The 26678-nt window shown below is 41.6% G+C and overlaps 1 protein-coding gene across 1 annotated transcript in view; it reads left to right on the forward strand.

Moving 5' to 3' along the window:
* Positions 1-4049: 4049 nt before the first annotated feature.
* LOC115316207 (4-coumarate--CoA ligase) overlaps positions 4050-26678 on the forward strand; it is a 76366-nt gene continuing 53737 nt past the window's right edge. The window contains exon 1 of the mRNA XM_040213897.3: positions 4050-4137. Within this exon, the coding sequence (XP_040069831.3) occupies positions 4050-4137 (88 nt within the window). The remainder of the gene's footprint in view (positions 4138-26678) is intronic.

Consider the following 26678-nt stretch of genomic DNA (forward strand, 5'->3'; position numbering starts at 1 on the left):
TGGATCCAGAAGTATAGAGCACCGCCATAACATCTTCACTTCCTGGCACATGCCTTACGTAATGCGCGTCCTTCTTTTTCATTTTTGAGATATCTAGGGCCTCATTTTCTTTTCCTACAACCAGGAGAATAAACTCCTAAAACAAAATAGAAAGTAACGAAATCAGGAAGAAGGTCAATCTTAGAATATACTCTTTGGTCCCGAATCAACTCCTAACCCAAAGAAAGCTCCAACATTAACCCGCGTGGGTTTTTTCGTAAGAAAGCGTGTCTTACGATTCTCCTAGAATTTTCGCGATCTGTGGTTTTTTAAGTAACGTTCAAAAAGAGGGGGGGGGGGGGGGGGGGGTACGGCCGGCCATGTGGGCTAGCGCACACCGGCTCGGAGCAGGTGGAGCGAAAGCTCGGTGCTGCGGAACCCAAGGTTCACGTCCCACCACCGCCAGTTTCGATCCGAATGAGCATCGTACCGGCGTGCGGTGTGTATCACTACTGCGTGGTGCACGTTAAAGATCTCATGCTAGCGGTTGTACCCCACTGGCTAAATTGCTCATCCACAGCTAAGAGACAAGTCGCCCGTTGAGGCAGACTAAGTTCAGGCTGTATAAACACAGACACACACACACCAATTTAATCAAAATGTGTGCCAGCCTTCTCCTTTAGCAATACATCGAATTACGGGCTGTACACTGTATGAACGGACCGGTAACTTTCGTCGACCAGTATTGAGAAAAGTGGAAGCCCAAAAGAGAAAGGAGCAAGGAAACTTCATGAAGAAACAACTGCTATATTCCGCTCCGTGAGTCCGGCCGTAGCCGACGCTGAACTCCGATAGAGCCAATCAAGCAGCCCCAAAAGAGTTACATCATGGCGTTTGTCGTCATCGTGTGTTTGCTTATCACCTGCGAAAACAATAACGCACAAAAACTAGTCACATCAAAGTCAGTGATTGGTTTATCTGGGGGTAACAAATGCACAAGTCAATGAACGCCGTGACGATTAGCTTTTGATTTTGCTTGATTGACTTCCATCCTGGCATCGGCTGTGGTCAGACTAAATAAAACTTTGTATAGAGTCATTAAAAAAAAAAGAAAGAAAGAAACTCATCGTGTGGACAGCTCTTTTTCCTCCTATTGTTTTTCTTCGAGTTGACTCGATATTAAGCCCAAATATTGGGGTGCACTTACCGTTTCCTTGAGGAATTCTTCGGGAATAGTACAGAGCAAGCACTTCAGCTTTAATTCGTTCACCCTGTCGGTAAGGATGTAGCTTGCGTCACTCTCAATAAATCTTCGAAGCAATTCTTCTGACGTAGTCAAGAAAAAAAAAACGGTGTTTAGTGTCAAAACTTTGGGTCAAATCTTAGTTTCATGCTTGATCTTCTGTGTTTGCGGGCCAAGGACTCACCATTACAGAGTTCATGGTCCGCAAGGAACAGTACTCCCCCGACGAAGCTCAGGCTCAGTGCGGCGGCTACGTTCACCAACGAGTTGTGAAGCATCGTGAAGACTGGATCTCCTGGTTGAACTGCTGAGTTTTGAAATCGATTCGCAAACTTTTCCATCATTTCGAGGACGTCTTCTCCCTTCAGATATTTGTCGCCAGCCATCTGGACGGAAGAAAAACTAAAATGCATACAACTTGAGCACAAGTTAAGTACTTAGGTACTGCCAAACGAATAGCTGAACTTATAGGATGCCCTCCATGCTTGTTAGAAAAAGTCTCCTGGAGGCCCCAGAGTGGCGGTCAACGTTTTTCAAAGAAGCTTTGTATCGCCTGTTAGGGACACAATTTAAACCGGAGACGAACGAGCGACATGAGAGGGACAAACATACACGTTTAAAATGAAACTGAATAAATTTTATTGACAGATCTTGTTTTATATACCGCTCTCTCAGATAACGTTCAACGAGTTTGCACACGTTTATTTTGCCCCACTAAGCTCTCCATACAGACGCTATAGTAGAATACCCAGGACACTAACAAAAGCAGTGTCAATGTCAAGTCAACCTGGCCAACCAAATCACCCCATTTTATACCAAATGAGCGACCTGAAGTGTTTACTTCTTTAAAGGAATGGGAAACGAAGAGGGAACTATTGTATAAGATCTCGAGGTTGGGTGCTTTTGTCGGCTAAGTTAGCTTGACCTTGTGTTTGTTAAGAGTGTCCTACGTATAGTACCATTTGACTCTGTATGAAGGGCGTGGCGTGGCCACATGAACGTGTGCAGAATCATTGAAAGTTATGTGAGAAAGTGGCCTATAAAACATGGTTTGTCAATCAAATTTATTCAGCCACGTTTAAGACGTGTGTGTTTGTCATTGTTTTGTTGTCCGTTCGTTTCCGGTTTATACTATGTGGAATCAACCAGCTCACCTGTTTACTAATATATGTTAGGGAAACGTTAACTGCCACTCTGTTGTCTTGCGGAGGCTTTTCGAATCGCATGTTTATTTAGTAAATCTACAATATAAATCCCGTTTGATTTTCCGACACGCAATTTCAAAAGCCAGCCTATCCTATTATAAAATTGAATTCAAAGAATCGCGCATTTATGTAACACAGTTATTTCAAAACGTGACGGAGGACCTGCCAGACAAAAAATGTTGCTCTTGACTATCTATGCCGCCGTCTCAGTCTCCTCAACTACTAATAACGGTATTGTTTGAGACTTTATGAACATAAGATGTGAGAATTCACATCGTTTTTACACCAGTCCTCTCTTAAGCTTTCAAGAACCCATATGGATGCAACAAATTTGATAGGGCGCCCGTGCTCGAACGTCGCAAGGGTGCGATTGATGTTTTGACACTCGACTTCCACTGTCAAAACAGATTCTGTGCACAACTTCTAGCGTCTTGTAAATTATTATGGAGTCTAAAATCTCGTAGCGTAAGTGCACCCACTTTGTAATTCGAAGTACCTCTTCTTTTTACCTTCAACAGCTTCTTGCCTTAGCCGTTATGCATTTGATGGACCAGTGCTAAATTAATAATACACGCTTACGAGCTTCACATTAAGCTTCAACGAGGTCAATGACATTTCCTTAGTTGAAAACATGCGACTACATACTTTTTTTTACAACAGAAAGGCTCTCATAAATGTGGAACAGGATGCGCTATTTATAGAACGTTAATTAGCAGGGTAAAAGTATATAAAAAAAGCAAGAACATGACTGCTGGATCCTGCAGTTTACTTTTACCTTGCACTTCATCCTGATTGTAAAGCGCTTTGTGTAAGCTCCAGCAATACTTTTATTGCCACCGTTGAGGACATTGAAAGCGACGTGAGGGACCTTAGGTTTTGAGCTCTTCCTTTAAAACGTGTTCACACACTTTGGTGCAAGCAGCGCCACTTCGGGACCACAATTCAGCGTTCATAAAATCTGCTCGCCAGTTGTATGATCGACTTGAGGAAATATTTTTTATCTCCACGAGTTTTCTCTTATGCAAGGTCAATGAAGTAGATGTATTTAACGGCAAACTCACCGAGACTTGTTTCGTAGAAAACTTTCGAAGTTGTTGTCGAATCAAATTCGGAACAGACAGGCTAGTAACTTTCGGGGGAGTGGGCCGGTATTTCGGGGAATGGATGATCCCGTCCACAACAAAGGACTGCTCTTCTCTGCTGCACAAGCGAGAATGACAGAAAAAAAAAATTATATTTACAACTTCTAACATTTTCACCGTAACATTCGGATTACAAACATTTAATACCGTTACATCCCGAATTAACGCCCACCCGCGGTAAATATGTAAGAAAACTGGTACAAGGTCGTCTTTGAATTTTTGTTTTTTTCAGGTTGCTTGAAAAATATGCAAGCCGATTAAACGTTAATGATCTAATCTCGGTTTAAAAAACTAAAAGTGAAACGCATTGCTCCAGTATTAGAGTAAAAAAAAAAACTAACCTAACGCAAGTTCAATGTTGCTCTAGCAGTCGTGTTTTATTCACTCACAACCATTCAAGTAAGACATTCACCAGAACCAAAGAATAAGTATCAAGTGTTAAGGTGGAAAGAAATGTTATATAACGCACATCATAATACAATGTACTGCAGTCGATTGCGAGTTGTGTGGGCATTGGCCCTCAATAGCATGGACGTTTGGGAGTGGTTCAAGCACAACTTGTTCAAGAGTAAGACGCAGGAAACACTTCACTCGGTTTTTGTGGTTCTTGCGCCGAACACAGTTATTATAGCGCTAGAGATTGCCAAATCCTCTGTTTCACACATTTATACAGCATATAGAATATAGGTATATTCAAGATCTGGCACGTAGCCAGGGAGGGCTACGTGCCAACTTAGTCACCCAAGGTGACTAAGTTGCCTGGTTTTGCGGAAATCACCTTGAATAGGTCGAAACCGCGGTCTCCCGCTGAACCAGAGCCTCCTTGGGTTACAATTGCGCAAAATAATGTACTAAGAAAAGTACCGCCCTAAACGTTCGGCCGCAAAACCACCGTAGAAATCCGAGCTAACATCGACCCTACAAAACGTCTCTGCAAGCAGAAATTCAAAGTGCCCAAAAATAGGTAAAAAATAAACTCTCCCGTCTAGCGAGTGGTGCATCGAATTGTGCAAACATTAAACGGTATAACTATCGTGTTCACATTTATCATTCATATGAACCGAGTTCTAAGTCCTGAACCGCTGGGTTAGCTTAACAAAATACTGCCCTTTAGTTATGAGTAACAGTTTATGTCGTTCTGTAGGCAGCTTCTCAAAAAAGTGTGGCATTTCGTATAATTAAGATAAAAAGGCAATGCGAGAGGTTGAGCAAGACCGCTGAACATTGCACGACGGTGAAATATACCAAAAGGACTTACCTGGCTGAGATCGGTTGTTCCCTTCTAGGTGGATCCGATCCTGAAGGGCCTGGGCCGGCCATTGCTCTGTGGCGTCCGCGTCTCGTCACGCACGGGTCAAATTTGAAGAGCGTACTCCCCAAGGAGCCAGTTGGGCGGAACACCTAAACCTCTATGCCCCAACGTTCGCGAAGCAACTGAAACACCGTTGCCCAACGTTCCCGCAACTTTGTTTCCCTAGTGTCGTCGCGGTTTCAAATTTGCTGCGCGCCTCCAAGTGACATGGATTGGAATTACGAGCGTTTTTCTACTGGCTGCGGAAGTGGGGTGCAGCGTGATTTGATTTCATAGACTACTTTGAAAGTCATGAGTCAATTGCTGAAAGATCGGAATCATTGCACAACGACCGAAAAACCGACGTCGCGGAAAGTGCAAGTCATTACGTACGTCGGAACGTAGCCGACGCTGGGAGTCAACGGATCAATCAAACAGTACCGAAAGGGCAACGTCACTTTGTTCATAACTTTTCCTGTAGGTTTCCTATGGTCATTTAATCTAGCAAAGTACAGAAGGTAAGCCATGACGGTTGTCTTTTAGTTTGTGTTATGAGTTTGCCTGTCAGCCGTTGTGCACGGAGGTCACAGTTTCCAAAAGAGGACAGACTTTGAGACGGGTTCAATACTTCGTTTCACCGTAACTAAAAACACGGTCTAGAGGACCATAACTAAAGGCACGGGCTAGAAGACATGCAAACGCAGACGCGTGGACTAAAAGTGCCAGATCATGCCATGTTCTCTGTTCTCAGTAGGGCTATCTTGTGAAAGCACCCACAGAAATAAACGAAGCACGCCGTGAAGATGCGCTTTCGAGGATACTTGATTCAACATCATTCGATCTATCAATTGACAAGCGGCACCGAACAGCGGCGTTCGAAAACGGTTCTTCTCTCTTGCCAGCACGCGAGCCGGCAAAGGCGGATAGCGTTCCTATCGCCACCAGCGTCAAAGTCTCCAGGCAAAGGAGGACAACATTTTGAACGATGCTCTTTAATGCGGCAAGTATCGTGCAAACCCTATGTTTACCGAAAAGACCACGATAAAATCACTTCCCACGGCAGGTAATGTACATCTGACGTTCCACCGGTTCTGCCGCGCCTGTCCATAGGGCGGGCTGATAACGTACGAGGCCCCTCCTTGGTGGCAACGGCGTCGGCGGTGTAGCGTTCTCGCCTTTTTCGCGGTGTAATGGTGGTGTGCGGCCAGTGGCTGGCCTTGTGTTTTGCTTTGGTGCTCTGTCGATCACAGGTCCCACCATCGTGCACGACGGTGAGCCCTAACCCGAAGAAGACGAAGTTATGCTAGATGGCTGGGAAAGACGTGCTTCGTTCCCAACTGCAATTCGGGGTACCGGAACTGTGCAGAGCGAGTGTCCTTGTTTAAAGCTCCATCGAATGACGCTCGCCAGGAGCAGTGGGGTCGTGCAATCCAGAGGGCCGATCGCAAGTTACTACCTAGTGATCATGTTTGTGCCAAGCATATCCCCGACAAACGGATATCGAAATGGTATCAGGCCAAGTTCGGGGATCGACACCGTGCGCAGGAGGTATTTCGTAAAAACGTGAACCCACAACACAGACAGACCCAAGGTCAGTCAGTTTGGTGTGGAAGGGCATGTTGGTGCGCCTTTTCTGCCTGGTTTCGCCCACTGGCTTCGTGTGGGTTTAACGGTTATTACTTGGCAAACGCAGAGCAGAATGCGTTTCTTTCTTTTTGTTTAGCTCCTCCATTAAAATGTATGAAACAGTAATTTGAAAGTAATTTCATCACTTTGATGCAATAATTTGTAATTGTAATTAATTACTTTTGTTTAGTGGTAACTTTAATGTAATTTAATTACATTTCAGTCATTTGTAGAAAGGCAATCAGTAATGTATTTTGATTACAATAAATGAGTAATTTGGCCAGCTCTGCCGAGAGCTAACATTAATTATGCGTCAGACTCGGCAAATCTAAAGCAGATATATTTAAAATGATTCATTAGGCTTATGCCTTTACGAAGTTTATTGTGCGAAGTGTCTTGAGTGGCACTAGAGCTTCAAGAATGGCAGAACATTGCTGGAAAACGAAGAGAGGTAGGGCGAGCTCCTCCGAACCCTCGTTGCCTTCAATTGATGTTCTGCCATTCTTGAAGCATGAGAGTCACTCGAAACACTTTGAAAAATGTGCAGCTCTTTGACATAAGCCTGTTGAATTATTTCAACGGTTTCTGGTTATTACTTGTCAATTTTGATGCAGAACTGATGTTCACTCTCGCCCTTGTTTGCTGCCTATGGTGAAATCGTCATTGTGCTCGTGTACGCGATCGCAAAAAATTGCGTAGCGCGCAGCTCCAAATGTTTACAGAACGACGCACTTAAATCGCCCACACCGTGAAGGCCTGCGACAACCCATCTAGAAACGATGTAATGGTATTGTACAGATGAAAGCAAAATGGTGCGCAATTTTGGTTACATTGTGCAAAATGCATAATGACACAGGAATGCCTCTGCATTCGACTGCTTCGCAAATGTCACCGTGCTGCCCTCTCTTTTTAGGCTACAAAGGCAATCGAGTCGGGACGTTTGGATCGCAGCTCGTATTCCTGGTGATCTGAGTGAAATGCAAGGTTGCCGAAGAGGACTGCCTGGCCACCAAGGCATGGTTTCTGACCCTGTCATTAAAACATCTCCCTGTGTAGCCGTCGTACCCCCCCCCCCCCCCTTCGTTTTCGTTTCTGTTGGTGCATACACGGTTCCTCAGTGGATCCTCTTACACTGCAAAACGTTTTTTTTTTTTAATGTTACGCTTGTAGCGCAATCATTAACCTTATTGGCGCGGCGTTTATGACACAATTCTTGTGACACGCGATATCTCAAGGTGTCGTTTTATTATTTCGCTCAAAGTTTTATGATCATGAGCTGTCATCCGCTAGCAGACTTGGTTGCGGATCTCTCACGTAGAGGCGAGCCCCTCATTTCCCACCAAGCCGCCAGTCGTTTGATAGCCATCGAGAGGCTATATCGGTTTCAAAACTGCGCTTTTCTTTTTGAAGGATGTATGCATGAATACTGTCGAACCCTTTATGCAGGGCCGCGGCTTGCGCCAGATGGTCAGTATTTTAAGAATCACCCGCTAATGATTACTTTGAAATATCTTAACATGCTAATCCCCTCCTTCTTAAAGGGCGCTATGTAACCGCCTTCCCTAATCTCAACGCTGAATAAGCATTTTCTCGCCACTTCTTTTACACCAACAACAAATAATATCAAGAGCTTATCCAAAAAAAAACATTGAAGATCAGCCTTTGATTAATAACGATCTTAAAAATAAATTAATACAAAAACAAAATCGGCTACGTGCGATGAAGCGCCAGCTAAAGGCTGCGCTTCAAAAAGTGCGTAATATTTGAAACCAACTGCTGTGAAGTAAACCTCGTAACAGCCATCTCCAAATACGTGACATTTCGAACGGTGGGGGGTGAACATTTGGTAGAGAGGTGGGGTACTGGGCATGAAAACAGTTTCTATAGGCAGTTCCGCCACTGCTAGCTTGTTTCTGACGTAGCATTACATTTTCCAACAAAAACTGAAATAACTTTTCTTTTTTTTTTGCTAAAATAAAAAAAATATTTTTACGCCGAAATTTCCGCTAAACCAGCATTTCCGGAGTATACCAATGATATCACTTATAAGTCTGCTGTGCTTGGTCACCTGCTGCACACGTCATTGGTGAGTCAACATGACAAATACGTACCTTCTTGTTTTCATCAGAGACCTAATACGACTCCTCATAGGCAAACTTCGTGCTTCGGTTACATCGCTCCTTGTATAAAAATTTTTTAACATAGTAATGACAACATAACTTTGGATTCAACTAAAAAAACAAGACTTTTTTTTTTAATAACGCTGTTACTTCGGGACGCTGAGTGAGTTATTGCAGTTCATCGAAGCATATTAAATGCACAATAATCCTTATTAGTGAAAAAATAGAAACTCTTACTACAAGCGACTTTCGATCGCTTTTTTGGGTGCTAGATTCCTGAGAAATATATATATTTTTTTTAATACGAACGTTTTTGTCGAGGTCGATGTGGCAAATTATGTGTTTCCTCTAGGCATAAGGATGATAAGCCTCATCTCAACTAAAAAAACACTGCTTAAATATGTTTTCAGATAAATTTGGTGCCGTGGTTGTATTTTAAGCGTTGTACAATGCAACTTTTAAGCTGCATGCAGTGGATGAACGGCTAGCAAGGATTAAGAACAAAACGTAAAAAAAAAATACTCCAATAATACTACGTAACAAATTACTTTTTATATATCACTCAATATTATCGCTATTATGAGATTGTGAGGTGAAGACGAATACAATTCCGAAGCTCTTTGTCGTTAGATGCAAGCACCACGACTCTACACCGAAAAATGTTTCTTTGCTTGTTTGGAACAGTACTCGTACATTTCCTTTACCTGTCATGACTATTCTGCGAAAGCAAATTTACGCGATTTCCTCTCCTGCCAAAGAGAACCACGTGGTTTCCTGCTTTGAGCACGAAAACAATAGAATTTTTCCGAAAAAAAGTAATATTGCGCTTGAGCCGTCCTGTGTAGCGAATAAATGTTGGATTCAGTGTAGTGGTAATCGAAATTTGGTTTGGTTTCAGGACACAGAACAAGGCGCACTGACTATTTTCACGAGCGATCACGCTTTTAGAAGACAGACGAAGACAAACAATAAGCAGTAAGTAACAGCTGATTAATATGAGCTTGTTGAATATAAAACATTAAATATACATGTGGTGACATACCATTGTCTCAAAAGTTTCCGAGAGCTTATTCCCATGACACTTGTTATTGAGGTGTTGTTTTATTAGTCGGTCCAAAAATAAATGAAAGAGAAAACTTGTAATATGACTTTTTTTTTCCTTTGGGGCCAAGAGAGTTGTAATTGTGACCACTAAAAAAATGCAGAGAAAAAAGAATGAGTAAGCTAAGTTTCTAACTAACGTGATAATTTTTTTTTGAGGGGTGGGGGACATATTGCATTAGAATTATCACTTGATGTCTATGGGGTCTAACCGTGCCATAAAATCGGGTTCGAAAATTCGAAGTGGGCTTGTGCGGGCCTAGAAATATCACCCTTTTAAACGGCTTCAAAATGAAACTGAGCCGGTTAACGGCGAAGCCGACGTAACTGATTTCGCTTGTGGAGCGGGCAGAGGGCGGAGGAGTGGATATTTCTAGCGTCTTTATTTTAATTAGCGTGGAAGGAGTGGAATACAAAAAAAAACAAAAAAACAACCGCATCTCCACGTGGTGAATGATGCTGATTGGGGCGATGCTCTGGTGGTGCTCCTCTGCGTAGGTGGTGAGCCGCAGCATGCCGAGCCTTTCGTTCGTTTTCATCCATGTCACGCTGTGGTCAAATGCTCAAATGCGTATATGACCACGTTCCATACCAAATATTCTCTTTCTGACATGGATGAAAACGAACGCAAGGCTCGGCATGTTGCGGTTCACCGTCTACGCAGACAAGCACCACCCGACAAGCCTTTAAAAAGTGACTCAATTATGCATATTATGTGTGACAGCAAGGAAGTTCATGGCTAGCTGACAAGCCTATAGGACGTAACGTAGGAAGGCATATTTTGAATTCATGAATTCTTTAGACATTGGTCGCCGAATAATAAATTGTTAGATTCATGGGGTAATCAAGAAGTTTAACAACCTAATTGTAATTTTTTGTTAAGAATTTATATATATATATACACATTTATTATTGAAGACGGTCACACTAGATTGCAATTGTTTAATACACAAAGAACCGTCACGAAAAGTAACGTGAGAACGAATGTATCAGCAGTAACCCGCCCCGTTTGTTCTTTACGTTTTCCAGACTTAAAGAAACATTTATTCTTCAACATGAGTGCCACTATCGTGGATGGCGCGGCATATTCAACGGTGTCAGAGCATGATGATGATAGGCGATCGGCATTTCAACTGATTAAAGGCTGCTTAAATATGTTCTCTGAAAAGATTGTCGCAGTGAGTAAACTTGAGGTTAGAGGTAACAGTGTATTTTAGGTGCACCATTTGCTAATTATCAATTTGCACTTGCTAGCTGATGTTCCTCGCAGTGAATAACGCTATACCGAGAAAATTACTTTTTATTTCCGGTGTTCTTTTTAAAGTATTTTTCGCCTGAGAAAAAGAACAATTTTATCAATTTTTCTTAAGATCGTCATCAGCGTAAACAAAACTGCACGTGCACTTTTCTATTCACAACCTTGCAAAGAAAACGCACGAGTGTCAAAGAAGTGGGTAAACCGTTGTTCCAATTATTTCTATCATAACGTTCTGCTCAATACGTAGAACCTGGAATTCTGACAACTGTTCAAACATAAACCACATAACACACTCACACACACATACACAAAAGACTGTAACCCAACATGCACGTAGACGAAGGTTTCAAATCGCCTAAAACACACACGCACCAAGACGGGGGAAACAGACACATAGTTTGTCTTCCGTCGCCCCTGTGCTTGTATATTTTAGGCGCTTTTAAACCTTTAAATACGAATCAACTAGCCCAAATAACCACTTTGATTAGTACACGTACACAATCCAACTTCGGCAGGACACCTTTATTTATTTATTTACAGGGCCTTTACAGGAGTGGGAATACATACAAGATGTAAAAAAACAATCATGGACAGACACTTCAAAAAAGTGATTCACTTGGAGGAATAAGAAGCAAAAGAAATACATTCAAAACACAAAGTCACGACACATTATCAAGCACTATACTCTTTATATTTTTAACAAAATCACATACATTTGTCATAGTGACGATTGAATTAGGGAGTTGGTTTCATTCTTTCATGGTCCTGGGAAAGGAACTAAATTTGAAACAATCATTTTTGACAGATGTTTTGCATATGTGCATGCTATTACGATGTCTCGTGCATTCACTGACGCGTACGTCCATGTATTTATTTTTGTCTATCTTAACTAGACCATGAATGATTAAAAAATCGAAAAAAGGTGGTCACACTTCGTTCTCAATTCGAGAGAAGGAAGTTCAGCAAGTCTAGAAAGTTTGGTGGGGGAATGGTTAGGGTTATATTTTTGAAAGATAAACCTGAAAGCGAGCCGCTGGACATTATCAAGTGTGGACGAGTTAGCTACTCCATATGAATCCCACACTATTTTTGCGTATTCAACGACAGGTCTCACCACTGTTTTGTAAGCTAATGTTTTTATTTCTGGCGAAGCGCTTGCAAGATTTCTTCTGAGGTACCATGGTGCCTGGTTAGCTTTTTGGATACTTTTTCCGCGGGGGTATTTCACCTTGAGTTGCTTGTAAAGGTCACTCCTAAGTACTTATTTTCGTCTACAGGAGGTAGGTCGGTGTCATCTATAAAGCAGTCATAATTTAGGAAATGTTATTTTTCTTGTTATAGACATAACGACCGATTTTCGAGGGTTTAACTCTATTTGCCACTCGTCGCATCAATGTTTTATTTTGGAGAGTTCATTTTGTACTTTTAGTTGTCCTAGTTCTACTTCTTTTTCATGGTACAAAATACAATAATCTGCGAGCAGCTTAATTGGAACTGATATTTCACAGCGTATGTCATCTATGAATATTAAAAATAAAAGCGGTCCTAGCAGACTACCTTGTGGAACTCAAGAAGCAAGTGGAGCTTTTATGCACACAAATGAAGGCCAAACGGAAACACAGCCTCACAAAAAATGATTAGAACTTATCTATCAGCTCCCGAAACCCTAGGACCACATACAGCCTTACAAAGCACCTTCAAAACTTAGAAATGAACCTATAGTGCCTAGCTGAATTTCAGACGTTTTCTCTCCCTATTTTTTCTTTTTCTTCCGTTGTGTGTTTCTGTTTTTGCCCCCTAGGTTCCCTTTTCAGGTTGCGCAAAGTGCTTTTTGGACACAAAAACGCAGCTTTCCTGAGTTTTTGTTTTTCAATTTCATCGCTAAATGTTTGTTTAGCTTCCTTATAGTGTAAAAACGTCAAAGCCCAGTTGATGTGAAATCCATTCCTGAATCGTATTTTCTGTAAACTTATGATTAATATAATTTTCAAAGTGGCCAAGGCCTAAGGTATACAAACCACAAGGAATAATGTCAATGCTTATCAAATGTTTATACTTCAGAGGATAAAAAAAAAAAAATCTGCTGCAAAAATTCCGAGCTGCTCTGCCGCATCAAGAATAAATAAGCTGTCAATGTGTTGTTATAATGATATACAGGCAGTTCATGAGAAAAGAGAACCGTGCTTTCCGCCCCGAATTAATGAACTATTCATTGCAGAAATCTCAAACTTCGAGAGAATGCGGAGCAATAGTGGTTGGAATGGAAGGGCGAAAGTTTGACAACATGACGCTGCCTGGATTCAAATAAATGGAGACAAACTAAATTTCTCTATGAGCTACGCTAAGCCTAATGTTGCCGAAACAAGAAATGATATTGAGAATGCTCGTGGATTCATATGAGTAAAAACATTTGTTATCAAGAAAGATAAAATTGTTTTTTTTTTTCTTGCTGTTCAGTTTGCTTCACTGAAAAAGGTGCTGCAGGCACCCGTAATGTAATTCCTTAGTTTTGACAACGTTAGGCTTAGGTGGACGTCGGCTTACAGAGAATTTTTGTTTTTCCCAATTATCTTTTGATCCAGGTTACGTCATGTTCTCAAACGTTCGCTTTCTATCCCATCCGCTAGCGTCACAGTCTCACAGAGTTTGAGTTTTCTGCGATGCATAGCTTCATCACCTGGGCCAAAAACCGGTTTCTTTTTTTACGAAACTTCCCGTCCTAGAGTAACTGGCAACTTAAGAAACGCAGTGCCGTGGTGAGTCCCATCGTCCTATTACAACGCTGAGTGAAATACTCAAAGCCTCCGCATCGCCTCCTCACCTTTAATGAAACGTCATCACAGTCAGATCGCGCTAGCTCGGCTATTGGGCTCGAGTCCGACCTTTGACGGGCTGATTGAACACAAGCCCCGGCCGAACACTAACGCAGCACTCGTGCCCAATCTTAAGCCTCGATCGATCCGACTGCGATGATGGTGAGGAGGCCTTCTGCTTATCTAGGTGGTGTTGCCTATTAACGCCTCCCAGTCAATGAAATTCCAGCCTTAGCCGATGAGAGTTCGGAAGAACGCTCCACGAAGGAAATATCTTGAACATTATGAGCCATAGAAGTCTCATACAATTCAGCGCAGTTTTAGTACTAAGAAAAATAAAACAAAAACAAAATAAAACTAATGGGAATAATTCTGAGTTAAAAGGAATAAGCAGTACGATGAAAGGAAGAAATTCCCTACGAAGGGTGTTTTTAAGGAGCAGGAAATAGGTGCGTTATTTGTATGCAACCATAGAAACATTGAATACTGCAACGTTTCTAATATATTCTACAGGATTATGCTACCCAGCATCTGATACTGGTCAAATAGATGAAACAACCATGCAGTCTCCCTAATGCAGGTCGACTCCTGTCAGAGCTTGACATCTAGGAATTTCCTGATCAAGATCCAGAGATGCGCAGCAAGGTTTCACCAGGAGGGTGTAGGATTAGGTTGCAGAGTGTGCGCATACATTCACAACACGGTGGATAACATGGCGGCTGCCCTGGCCGTCTTATCTCTTGGTGGCACGCTGGTATTGGCAAAATCTTTCTGCATTCCACGTGAGTTTCCCTGCTATGGAAAAAAAAACACTTGCAATTTCTTTGTTTGCTTTACGAAACATATATTTCTTTTAGGTGAACTGATGTACATAATTCAGGACAGCAACTGTAGTTTTGTACTGACGGATGATAAAGGCGCTTCAACGGTTTTAGAACTAAATGGGTGTCATCTTATTGAGGTAATTACTTCTTTCTTAATCATTAGAACTGGATTAAAGCCATCCCCACTCTGTGTGTCCGGACACTCTTCTATTTGTCCTCCAGTCGTTCGGCTCACATGTCTCGATTCCAAGACCATTTACTCACTTTAGTCCCATGTTCTAGTTCAACCATTGTTTTAACAACTTAATTTGTTATTAAACAAAAATATGCCATCGCCTGAGAGAATGCCATAGCAACGTTTTTCCACACTCCCGACTGAAATAACTTCATGATTATAAGGTAAATGTTATGCCTCCTATCATCTATTCAGTAATTGCAATTTGGGATTTCTTGTTTATATATTGTTTCCGCTTATTATGATCTCCACTTTAAGTATGAAGAACGTAGTGTAAGAAAATCTGTTAGAATAAACGTGGTGCTGGCAATAGCGTACTCTTAAGTAATAATTTTCATTTCACATCTGCGGCTTAATATCTCTGTTGAAAAATGTGAGCATACGTGGGCTTTTTTATGTAAGCTGAGTTGAGCATCACTGTATTAGGTGTGTGCATGGCCACGTTTCTCTCACAAGTAGTACCCTGTCTGTTCAAGCAATTTGTTTCTGACGCACTAATAGTGCCTCGGGTTCAAGTTTGATGGCTTGATATCTCTTATTGTTCATACTGAAGGCATAAAACGTGTACCTGCGTGTTTATGACACATACGAATAATCATATCCGCCCAAGTTTCAGTTAAAAACACCCATCGCCATCTTTAACGGCACCGTACTTTGCATTGGAAGCCACGCGGAGCAAGGTAAAGGCTTCGGCATATAAAACAGCAAGAACTTCGGAAGAAAGTTTCCTTGCTCCAGATATGTATCAGTCTAGTGATTTTATCCGCGTGTTCCTAGAGTCATGCTGACGTCATTTGTACAAAAATTCCATTACCCTGATAAATATTCTAAATATTGTTACATGTATTTCCGCAGAAGTTGTTTGCTGCAGGTGATGTTCCGGGTTTCATCAATGTTTGTCGGTTTGATGACCTTCAAAATGACGTCTCTAAAACCTGTGTCACTTTAAACAGCGTGGAAACCGTTATGGTGATAAGTTACACCACAGGCAGCACGGGTCTCCCAAAAGGTGTTGAAATAACACACAAAGCCTATGTGTCTATGTATCATGCATTTCGGTACGTATTCAGTATATTTCACTTGTGTTTAGTGCTCTTAAATCACGAAACACTAAGAATGTTGGTCATTACAATGCAATTCTTATACCAAATCAGTAAATATACTTAGGCTCGCTGCTTTTATTTCCGATTGGTGGGTGCTGATAGATTACAATATATTTGTGGAACATTGATTTAAAGCTGATGGATCTAAACTGTGTTTATTCTGTACAATTTTAGGTTTTTTCTCTTTTTTTTTCTTTTTTATCCTCGACCGTTTTCATTTGGCACACTATAATCTATTTTACACATTCACTTTATTAAAGAAAAAATTTGAATTGCCTTTGATATAATATTGTTTTACAGGTCGTAAATGCATATGTTTAATATTATGTTAGAATCAAAATTTCTTTAACCAGATATTGAAGCTCTTGTCTTGATGAAACATAAAGGGCACGTGGAATGATGGCAAGTAGTGCAATGAGAAGAGGCAGCGAGTCTACTCGGATGTGATAATATACGTCGGACGATCCCCAAGTAGCATGTCATTAGAACACCTTACTTGGCACAAGGCTTAAAAATCACGGGGGCCCAACTTTGGTCTATATTACGTTTTTTCTTCAAAGCGCTAGTAATTCTTAAATTTATTTTCTTTTGCGTTGATATGGCATATTTTTTCTGGTTCATCACACACAATTGCCAAAGTGCCAGACTCAAACCAAATACGCCACATATATCAACCGAAGAATCGGTAGTGAATCCTAAACATGACGCTTGTTTGGCAATTTAGGCCCAGAGTTGCCAAGTGAAAACAGAGCAACCAGAAGTGAAGCCTAACCCTGACACTTGTGGGGCGATTTAGGCGCAAATACGCCAGATGGCAAACAAACTACCCGCAATGAAGCCTAACTTTGGCACATGTTTGGCGATTAAAGGCCAAGATACCCAAACTATAGCCAAAGAAGATTAAGTTTGGCTCTACCTCGGCTTCTTCGAGCTTTTTAGGGCCCTAAATTCACAGACAAACACTTTTTTTTTTGCCAAAGAAGCGTGCTACTTAGATACAGCTACAGCTACAAATGCTGAGGAAGCTTATGAATATTTCATAGCCATCATTAAGCAGGTTTATTATACTTGCTTTAAGCTAAAGGAAGTAAGGAAATCTAAAAAATTACGGAAGCCTTGGATGTCAGATGATTGCTTTAGAATGGTCAAGAAAAGAGATGTTTTATATTCGAAATTTGTCAAAACGAGAAACTTGAATGACCTTTCCAAATTCAAAAAATATAGAAATTTTGTGACGAAAGTTTTGCGTAGCGCTAAAAAGCCATATTACGAGAATGTATTCTCAAGTACTCAGAGTGAGGTGGTGTGGCGCGAAATCTACAAACTTTTAAACTGTGGTTCTCACCATAATGAAGAACTACGCTTAACAGTAAATAATAAAACAATAGTGGGCAATGAGCTTGCAGATACGTTTAACAAATATTTTACGAACTTAGTCTCAGTGGTGTCTGGAACTGATAGCAGTGGAGTAAAACGATTTCTAGGAACGCCTAACTCAAATACGGCATTTTTTGCGCCGACAACTTGTGAGGAAATCTGCTCTACTTTTATGACACTCAAAAATAGCAAGGCCCGTGACATTGATGATTTCGAAATTAAACCTATAAAGTTTGTATTAGACATCTTAGCGCCTGTGCTTTGTTATATTTTCAACACTTGTTTACTCACGGGGGCTTTTCCGGAAAGCATGCAGCGCGCTAGAGTGAGTGTCTTGTTTAAATCTGGCGATAAAAATTACTTTTCGAATTATCGTCCGGTTTCAGTACTGCCTGTTATTGCGAAGGGTTTAGAAAAGATTATATGCAAAAGAGTCTCTTCCTTCTGCGACAAGCACTCAATACTTACGGAGCGGCAATTCGGTTTCCGTCGAGGCATGTCGACTGAATTAGCCTTCCTGACACAAAAAGAATTCATACTAAACGGATTTGAGAACAATAAATTGACATTAGGTATTTTTATTGATTTCTCAAAAGCATTTGATAGAGTTAATCACGTAATACTATCCACTAAACTAGATCATTAGGGTTTCCAAGGAATCCCTGGCGACCTTCTAAAATCATACTTAACCCATAGAAAACAATGTGTTGTAATTAACGAAAAACGCTCTCCTCTTCTAAGTGTCCATTCGGGAGTCCCACAAGGAAGTGTATTGGGACCAGTGTTGTTTAATATTTACATCAACGATATAATAAATTCCATTGAGTGCACAAATTGCTTAATTTACACAGATGATACCAGTCTTTTTTCCAGTCAAATAACATTAATGATCTAGTTAGTTTGGCAAATGTTACTCTGGATAAACTGCTTGAGTGGACAAGGGTAAACGTCTTAGAAATTAATGTTTCAGAAACAAAAGCCGTACTATTTGCGCCTGTACAAAAATTAATAACTCGCGATATTAATATACAGCTTGGATCAGAAATGATGAAAGCTACAAATGAAGCCAAAACACTGGGAATAACTTTTAATCAACATTTAAGCTGGAATGCACACGTGGACCGTGTTGCTGGGACCTTGGCAAAGGCTTGGGGTATACTTTGTAGATTCAGACAAATACTAACAACTAAAGTCAAGCTAATGCTCTACAACTCTCTTTTTGCATCCCATATGAACTACTGCAACCTTGTCTGGGGATCGACGTCGCAAGCTAACAAAACTAAGTTGCATTTATTACAAAAAAAAGCTATTCGTCATATAGTAAATGCCCCATACGATGCCCACACAAAAGAATTATTTGCTTCACTCAATGTGCTTCCCTTCCAGCACTTATAAAATTTTAATCTAATATAGAAATATAAACTTAGCATTAAAAATAACAATTCCACTTTTATCAAGTTGTGTAACCTTAAAAGGCCTCATGATGCATCGTATAATATTAGAAAAAAGGATTCCTGGCTGGTACCCTTTTCCCGTACTAATCATGGGTTATACAGGCTGCAACACCGCATGCCTAGTTGTCTAAACTCTTTAGAGAAAAGGAACCTTGATATACACACCATTTGTAAAAAAAACGTTGAAAGGACACTTTTTCACACATTGAATAATTGTGCAAAAATTTTGTTGTATTTGCTTTATATTTTTCCTGTATAGTATAAACTGTCGCAATACATGTTTTTGTGTGCACGATGTCAGTATTAGTTTATATTTGATGTAAATTGATTACATGTATATTTTTCATGGTTTGAATTTCTGTGTATATGTCTTGTCAATTCTAAACTGTCGGTTTGGTTGTTTCTTATGCCAAGGTAGGGGCAGGAACCCTGTCAAGCTACTGTATTGTAGCTTTTTGTTCCTGCCCTGGCATTTTTTGTTCGACAAGGAATGTCAAAAAAAGAATTTGAATTTGAATTTGAATATTTCTTTCGAACCACGCTTAACATTATTCTTTCCTTCTGACCTGAACATATCAGAAGGGCTGAATATTGTACTGAAGATGACGTCTATCTTGCATGGAATCCGCTTACTCACGTTTCCGGCCTTACGACAAATGTTTTCTTCATGTGCTTCGGCGGAACGGTTGTTTTGAAAGAACCAAACTTGACCTTCGAAGAATGTTTAGATTCTCTCAAGAGATACAAGGTAAGATATCGCGAAAGATCAGCATTTTAATTTCTCAAAATATTTCTTCTATTTTATATTGCCATGTTTCTTCAACAATCTGAAGCAGTCAAAGCTAAGTTGTCATCTGGCTAATTTAAAAAAAAAGATGTAACATCATGTTAATGTAAAAGGCATAATAAGAAAAAAATAATTTAGTGACTATAACTTGCAAACGGAGTTTCCAATTTAACAATGCACCGTGATCAAGTTTTTACACTATACTCGTATGAAGGATGACGCACAACCTCGGTCTCCTGCTGGGAAAATATTTTTTTAGAGCCCTACTAACCAGTGAGGGGGGCCGCGCTGGGACAGGTTGAAAAGTGCAGAGAAGATTGAAAAGGGGGAATGGGAAAAAGCGGGAACCGCCGAAGGTGTACGTCGGTCTTTAACTACACAGACAGGCTGGTTTGCGCACTGCGCTCAGCAGTTTATCCAGAAGCAATATTGACGCTTTTGATTTTTTATAGATGACAGTTAGTGAAAAATACTTTGAGATCTACTTTAATGCCCACATGCACGTACGCCAATAAACACAGTAAGCAAGGGGTCGGCAACATTTTGCAGCGGCTGGCGGAGTCGTCACCAAGCCGACGCGAAGGGATGCCAGACTGTAAGTCGCGAAGAGGGAAGGCACGAGGGGGGGGGGGGGGGAGGGTGCAGGCATAGAAAAGTCAAGAAGGAAGTAAGGTCATCCTCTGCCCAAGTTCGGTGACATCTTACAATGTGAAATGGAAGTGCTCCTTGTTCACGTATAACCCCATATGAAGTCAAAACTGCCCCTTGGTCCTTCTGTCTATGTGAGGAAGCGGCAAAGGAAGGGGGGAGGGTTGCTGTTCTGAGTAGTGCCGGGAGCCGCATGAAACTGACTAGCGGGTCGCGGGTTGCCGAGCCCCGCTCTAAGCAATATGGAGCGTCTACTTTAATGCAAGGCACGTAGGAATGGCAATCTCTGTAATCAACGGTGGGAGCTGGGCGTATGACGAGATTGAGAATATCTGTTGATCTGAAAAAACACAGTGCTCTGTTATACTGAGTGACGCTTCAGATATCTTAGAGTGTGCTTGTGATGGCAGCGTATAATCTATACATATATATATATATATATATATATATATATATATATATATATATATATATATATATATATATATATATATATATATATATATATATAAACAGCGCATGCGAGCTCTATCGCGCTCTAGTCACCCTTCTAAAGCTTAGAAAGGTAGGACGTAGCCGGTCCCGAGCACCTCTTCATTGCTCAGCAGCCTATGGGATTTCGACGTTACATTCTAAAGAGCCTGGAGCGTCAGCTCTTCCGCAAAACACTTGGGAAGAGCAATCGCTGCAATCTAGGAAGGGCCCTCGGCGAATGACGGAACTAACCATTTGTTTACACGCCCCTCCCCCACCAGAAAAAAAACAACACAAAAATGTGTGTTGTGGCATTGAGCACGGTGAATCATCATGCTCAGTGCCACAGCGCAGATAGGTTGTTTTTTAAAGCTCTTTTTTAGGCTTAAACATATCATCAGCCAAGTCACTGGTCGAGTTTACCCTGTAGATTGCTGCGACTGTCTGGCTTTCACGAGTGCTTTGCGGGAAAACGGACGCTTCAGATTTGTTAGAGTGTTAAGTGGTATGAACATCCCCGAACAAATTACGAATCAGCAATTGTGGGCATTATAATTTAGTCACGCCGTGCGTTTTGTAAGGTATCAGTTACTAGAAAGTGCGTAATTAAGGTTTACAAATTAAAAAAAAAACACAATAGCTTGATGTTCTGTTTCTAAATACTGCACTTCTCGTGTACCTGTGCATTTCTTTTATCATCAACTAGGTGACGGCTCTTGCCGGCAGTCCTCTTAAATTGCAACAAGTCATCAGTGAAGCGAGGGAAAGAAAGCAACAACTACCGACGGTTTCAAAATTTTTAATCGGCGGATCGTTACTTTCGAAAACACTTCGAGATGACATTTGTAACACCTTCAACCCACAAACTTTGGTAAATTTGTACGCCCTGACGGAAACATGCGGCGTAGTTACTACGACGCCTGTTTGCTCAATCGCCGAGAACAACTGCGGTCGCCCGGATGCAGGATGCAAAGTAAAGGTAAGCCAGGAATTCGACTCTCTTTTGACGCTCTAATGGAGTCGAAAATAAATGTGTTGTTCATTGAACGGAATATCTCAAACATAAGGCTCAGTGAAAATTTGGCGCACAATCGGCACTTCTTTGGGATCGAAACCACAGAGGCGTAAGTAATGTTCCTTGTATTGAGGTTGATCAGTGAAAGGAAGCTTGAAGGCGAAAAGGGAGAGAAATATGGCAAAGTGTGAGTGGCAAAATATGCCGATCGTAGTTAATTTAAAAACAAAAATAATTTCACTCTTACTTGGTTCAGAGCATAACACATTCTGTAGTCCTTCCGTCACGTGCTGGCTGCGCGTGCGGCGAAAATGTTATCAGACATAAAGCTCGAGCACGGGGCGGAGCCTCCACCTGGTTCTTACTGTCTGTCTCCGACTATGCGGAGCGCAAGTTCGTCTGCTTCTTTTGCAGGGGCTGTGGTGACGTCAGAACGCCGAGCTCTGATTGGCTCTGCTTGAAGGATAGTGGGTAAGCCTCAAGGCAGCTTCCTTTGAGGTCTACCCACTGTCCTTCATTCAGAGCCAATCAGAACTCTGCGTCGTTCTTACGTCATCACAACCCCAGCGAACGAAGCAGACTACTTGCTCTCCACATAGACCCATCTTTGATTAACTTTACTGAAAATAATCTTCTATTGCTAACACCACAACAAGATATTGGGTGTTTTTTTTGTTTTGTTTTTAGGTGGAACTTTTTTTTAGTCGTTATGAAAGCATAGCGTTTACAGAGCGCTCTTCGCACCCTGGCTTCTGAAATCACCGCAAGGAGGCCACTAAAGAGAACATTTGCGAGGGTCTTGTAAATATATAAATCCGTCACAGTGTCGTTGGACACTGCGACGTTTGTTTTTGTGACTGTGCCATGACTACACGAGACGACATTCTGTCACGTAACATCGCGATGTTACGTGACAGAAACCCCCCAAATTTTGGGAGGTTTCGGTCCCTCCAAACTATATTCTTCCCCCTCTCGCCCACTTTCCTACGCGTCATGCTTCCCCGTCTTCGCAAATATCAGCTTATCTTCCAACATCTTATCTCGTTTGTGCAGGAATGTTTGTTGATAGGCAAAACTACCTCTAAAATACAAAAGTAATTTGTAATTTGAGTAGAAGTTGCTAAAAGAAGTAATTAAAATAAACTACTAATCACCGAAATAAAAATGTAATTGAAAGTTACGAAACTACTCAGAAAAGTAGTTAGACTACAGTAACTTGAGTAGAGTAGTTGAACTACGTACAAGTCTGGAAAAAAGTGTATGCACTGGATGACACGAGACGAAGAGTACCGCAGCATTAATTAGTTAAAAACACGTCTCAACCAACTAAACAAGAACTGTCAACTAAAATGTTTTTGTTTAACATTTTATGACATTAAGTATAGTGCTAAAATTGCCTAATGAACGTGTCTACATTGACATTCTTACTATAGGGAGCCTACTGGCACACGAAAACCACGCTGAAAGCTCACGAACTTAATTAGATTGACGTCAACGACCACGTAACACAAGGCTTCTTTGCCAATATAGAGGGTGTCGGCGAAAATAATTTACAGGGTTTTTTTCGCCGCAAAAATAAAATAGTGGCCGTCGAAGGTTCATTCTCTGCCCTAAGGTAGCCCTACAAATCCGAACCAGGAGCCAATATTCCAGCGCGACCCAATATTTCATTCAAAAGTTACCAATAATTTTCTGAAAATGTCAATGAAAAAATGGTTGCCGACGGAGCTCTTTGTTCTATGGTGGTTTATGGCTCCAGAAACCGAAAAGGGGCGAAAACGGGCTTTTCGCAATGAAACGTTCGGCAAATCAAATATCTTTTCAATGAAAAATTGGTTCGTGCTGAAACTTTGGCATCTGGTTCGTAACTCCAGCGCTACCTTTCGACGCGACGGGCCGCGAATGGGACTGTGTACAAAAGAGTCAAAAAAGGTTTGAAGGTCAGTTTTTATTCATTTTCTGGCTGCTCGGCTCGTTCGAGAACGTGGATAGGTGCCGTGAAAAAGGAAAACCAAACTCCGTGGGACCACGATTGCTTGTGTGGGAAGCACTTTGGGTTGAATACACGGATACTTATGGTCGTCAGATTTATTTTTTTTTTGGTTCCCACACGAATAGGGGAAAACCGCCAAGTTGTACGGATCACCTGTGGACTATGTTCAGTGAGCTTTCCAGTTTAAACGGCCGCCTGATCGTTCGAACTGTCGCCAGCTTTTTCGAATGTTTCTGCCTGTTGTCGTCTGCTCGTTCAAACGACCGCGGCCCGTAGCCCAAACATAGACCCGGTAATTGTGATAAAAAATAATCGCAGGCCTCAAACTGCATTTAAGTTTGAAGGATGGGTGGGGCAAGTAGGTTCGGTGTAAACAGTATAGGTATAAGGAGATGTTGATAATTGTTGCCTGTGGCCATCACGGAATTGGTATGCCAGATTCACTTGGCCGGATACTACTTGCGTCTTTCAGTATCCAAGTCGACCATCTCAACCACGGTTCACGCTTTTGCAGCCCGAGCGACGTCATGACTAAAAATATGCAGCAGAGTCTCATCATGCGAATCAGGCTTTAGCCTCTCTTCTGCAGCGTCCACGCGAAATGAATCGAAGCACGTCACATTCTTCACGAGTTGTTTTCAAGTGTGACGAGCCTCGTTAATTTCGCTGAAGCCGCTAAAGCAGTCGGACATTGCCAGGAAGACGTAGAATCAACAAATCCAGCGCGAAAGAGGATGTGAGAGCTCACATCGACGCCGACAACATCGCATTACAAAGTTTTTATTAATGGGCGACGGCGAGCTTCTTGCCTACACTCCAACGCGAATGCGCATCGACGATTGCGTCCGCTAGGGGCGCTTCGGTTCGTTTGTAAACATAAGTTGATGTATACAGATATATGTAGACAAGAACTTAGATACTTTAATAGTCTAATCTTAAGTTTAGAAAGTAAAACAAAACATTGTAGTAATGAAAAGTTCACGACAATTCTAACCAGGATAGTGCAGACGGTAACCCACAAGAGAAAACGTAAAGTGCCAACCCTTGTGACCTTTCGTTATTCCGCTCGTGGAACACTACGAGGCATAGACCGTAAAAAAAAAAAAAAAAAGTTTCTCCGTTTACACTTGTTTTACTTCCACGTAGTTGACATATAATTTTTTTTTCTGTTCTCCCCCTCTCTAACGCCTTCGGGCCCTAAAAGAACAGTAAGTTAAATAAGGAAAATCCGGTATGGGGGATGAAACAGAAAGGAGGCCACTGTATTGAATAAGTAAAAAAAGCAAAAAGGGTAAGAGCCAAACAGGAATGAGTGACAGTCGCTCTTCCAGCGTGAACACTTCCCAGTGGCACGGCGAGATTCAAACGGTGTTTTCATTCCTCGCCGGAAGTTCTGGGATTTAAGATGGTGACGGCCACGAGGAAAAGGTGAATAGGACAATTAACACCCCATTCAGAGATACTTTCCAGGCACTGCAATATGTAGTGGTATAATATCTGGTTGACAGGGAAAGGGGTGCAATGCACCTTACCCCTCCCCCTCCCCCCCTCTCTTTTAGACAATTATTTGTTTGTATACCATTTAGGGCAAGAAAGTCCTCCATATTTCCTCCCATCCCGCTGTTATCTCCCGAACACTTCCAACTTCCACCTACATACCTTTTACCTTACTCTCGTCCCCAGCTACTTGGTAGGCGTATCCAATAAAAAACGACAAAAAACATTTTAATTTGCAAATAATAAAAAGATAAAGAGGAGAGAAAACGAGAAGGGGTGACGGTTACGCTTATATCCTAAGTGTATTCTATTGGTGTGGCGAAGGCCAAACAACGTTTCTGCCCATACTGGAAATGACGATATTTCAAGATGGCGGTGCCCTTGAGAAAAACGTTATATACTCCGTTTCAAGTTGTGTCTTACCGCAGCTGAAACTCCGATCAGATGGAGTCAATAAAGGAGAGGCCACGGAACACGTTTTCTTTGTCGGTCTGCTATCAGAGGCTAAACCAATCACTCACACACTCACACGCGCAGGATCGCTGCGCCTCCACTGGGCGTGACTAGTTGAGCCGGCAAAATCAAAGTCTATGAGCGCCATAACGATGCACCCTTGGCGGTGCTTCATTAGCTTATATTGGAAAGAATAGCGTCAGTGGTGGTCGGACTTAAAGTTAAACGACTAATGCTAAAATTCGATTGCCTGCGGGACGTTATTATGATGCTCGGTATTCGCCACGGTTTCTTGAGATGTGACTTTAGTGTGATCTACTGGAGAGCGCCGGATGGAGGCTGCTAAGACCCCTTTTCCGAATTCTCAGCTTCGGAGCACAGCTTTGCTGTATGAACCTCCATAATGTTCTTCCGGACATTCACATTACCGTCAACAAAAGAATGCGAAGCGAAAAGGTACATCAGACTAAACTTTCATTGGATATTATTTAGAGGCCCGTTCCACGGGTATGTCTGTGGGAAGAACGTTTCAGAATAGACAGGTTTTGGAAGTCTTTAGCGGTTTAACTTCTTCTTTGAACCCACAACTTGAAGAGTCAAGATGTTAATGTTCCCGCGTTCAGATGAGTGTCGCGATAATTGCTGAACTGCGTACTGCTTCTCTTACCGTTTAGGTAGTTAATCCCAGCACTGACCAAGTTCTTGAGCCGTTCCAGCATGGAGAGATCCTAATTCAAAGCAAGAGCATGATGAAGGGATACTATGGACGCCCAGAAGCAACTGCTGCCGTTCTAAGCAGTGATGGGTGGCTGCGTACTGGTAAGAGTAAAGGTGACTGAAATAATAATGCAAGAAATGACTATCTAATGTGAATGTAGCATGTGATTCAGTGCATGTCTCAAGGGGATGCATAGCGGGAAACCGACTTTCTACCTCATTTTTATTCCTTTAAAGCCTTAAAACCTTGAAATTCTCGAATGCATATTCCTGCCAAATTCGTTCGAAACCTCAACCGTTAATAGACGTTTAATAAGCTTATG

This window comes from Ixodes scapularis, unplaced genomic scaffold (genome assembly GCF_016920785.2).
Source record: "Ixodes scapularis isolate PalLabHiFi unplaced genomic scaffold, ASM1692078v2 PGA_scaffold5__190_contigs__length_132052651, whole genome shotgun sequence".
Taxonomy (NCBI): domain Eukaryota; kingdom Metazoa; phylum Arthropoda; class Arachnida; order Ixodida; family Ixodidae; genus Ixodes; species Ixodes scapularis.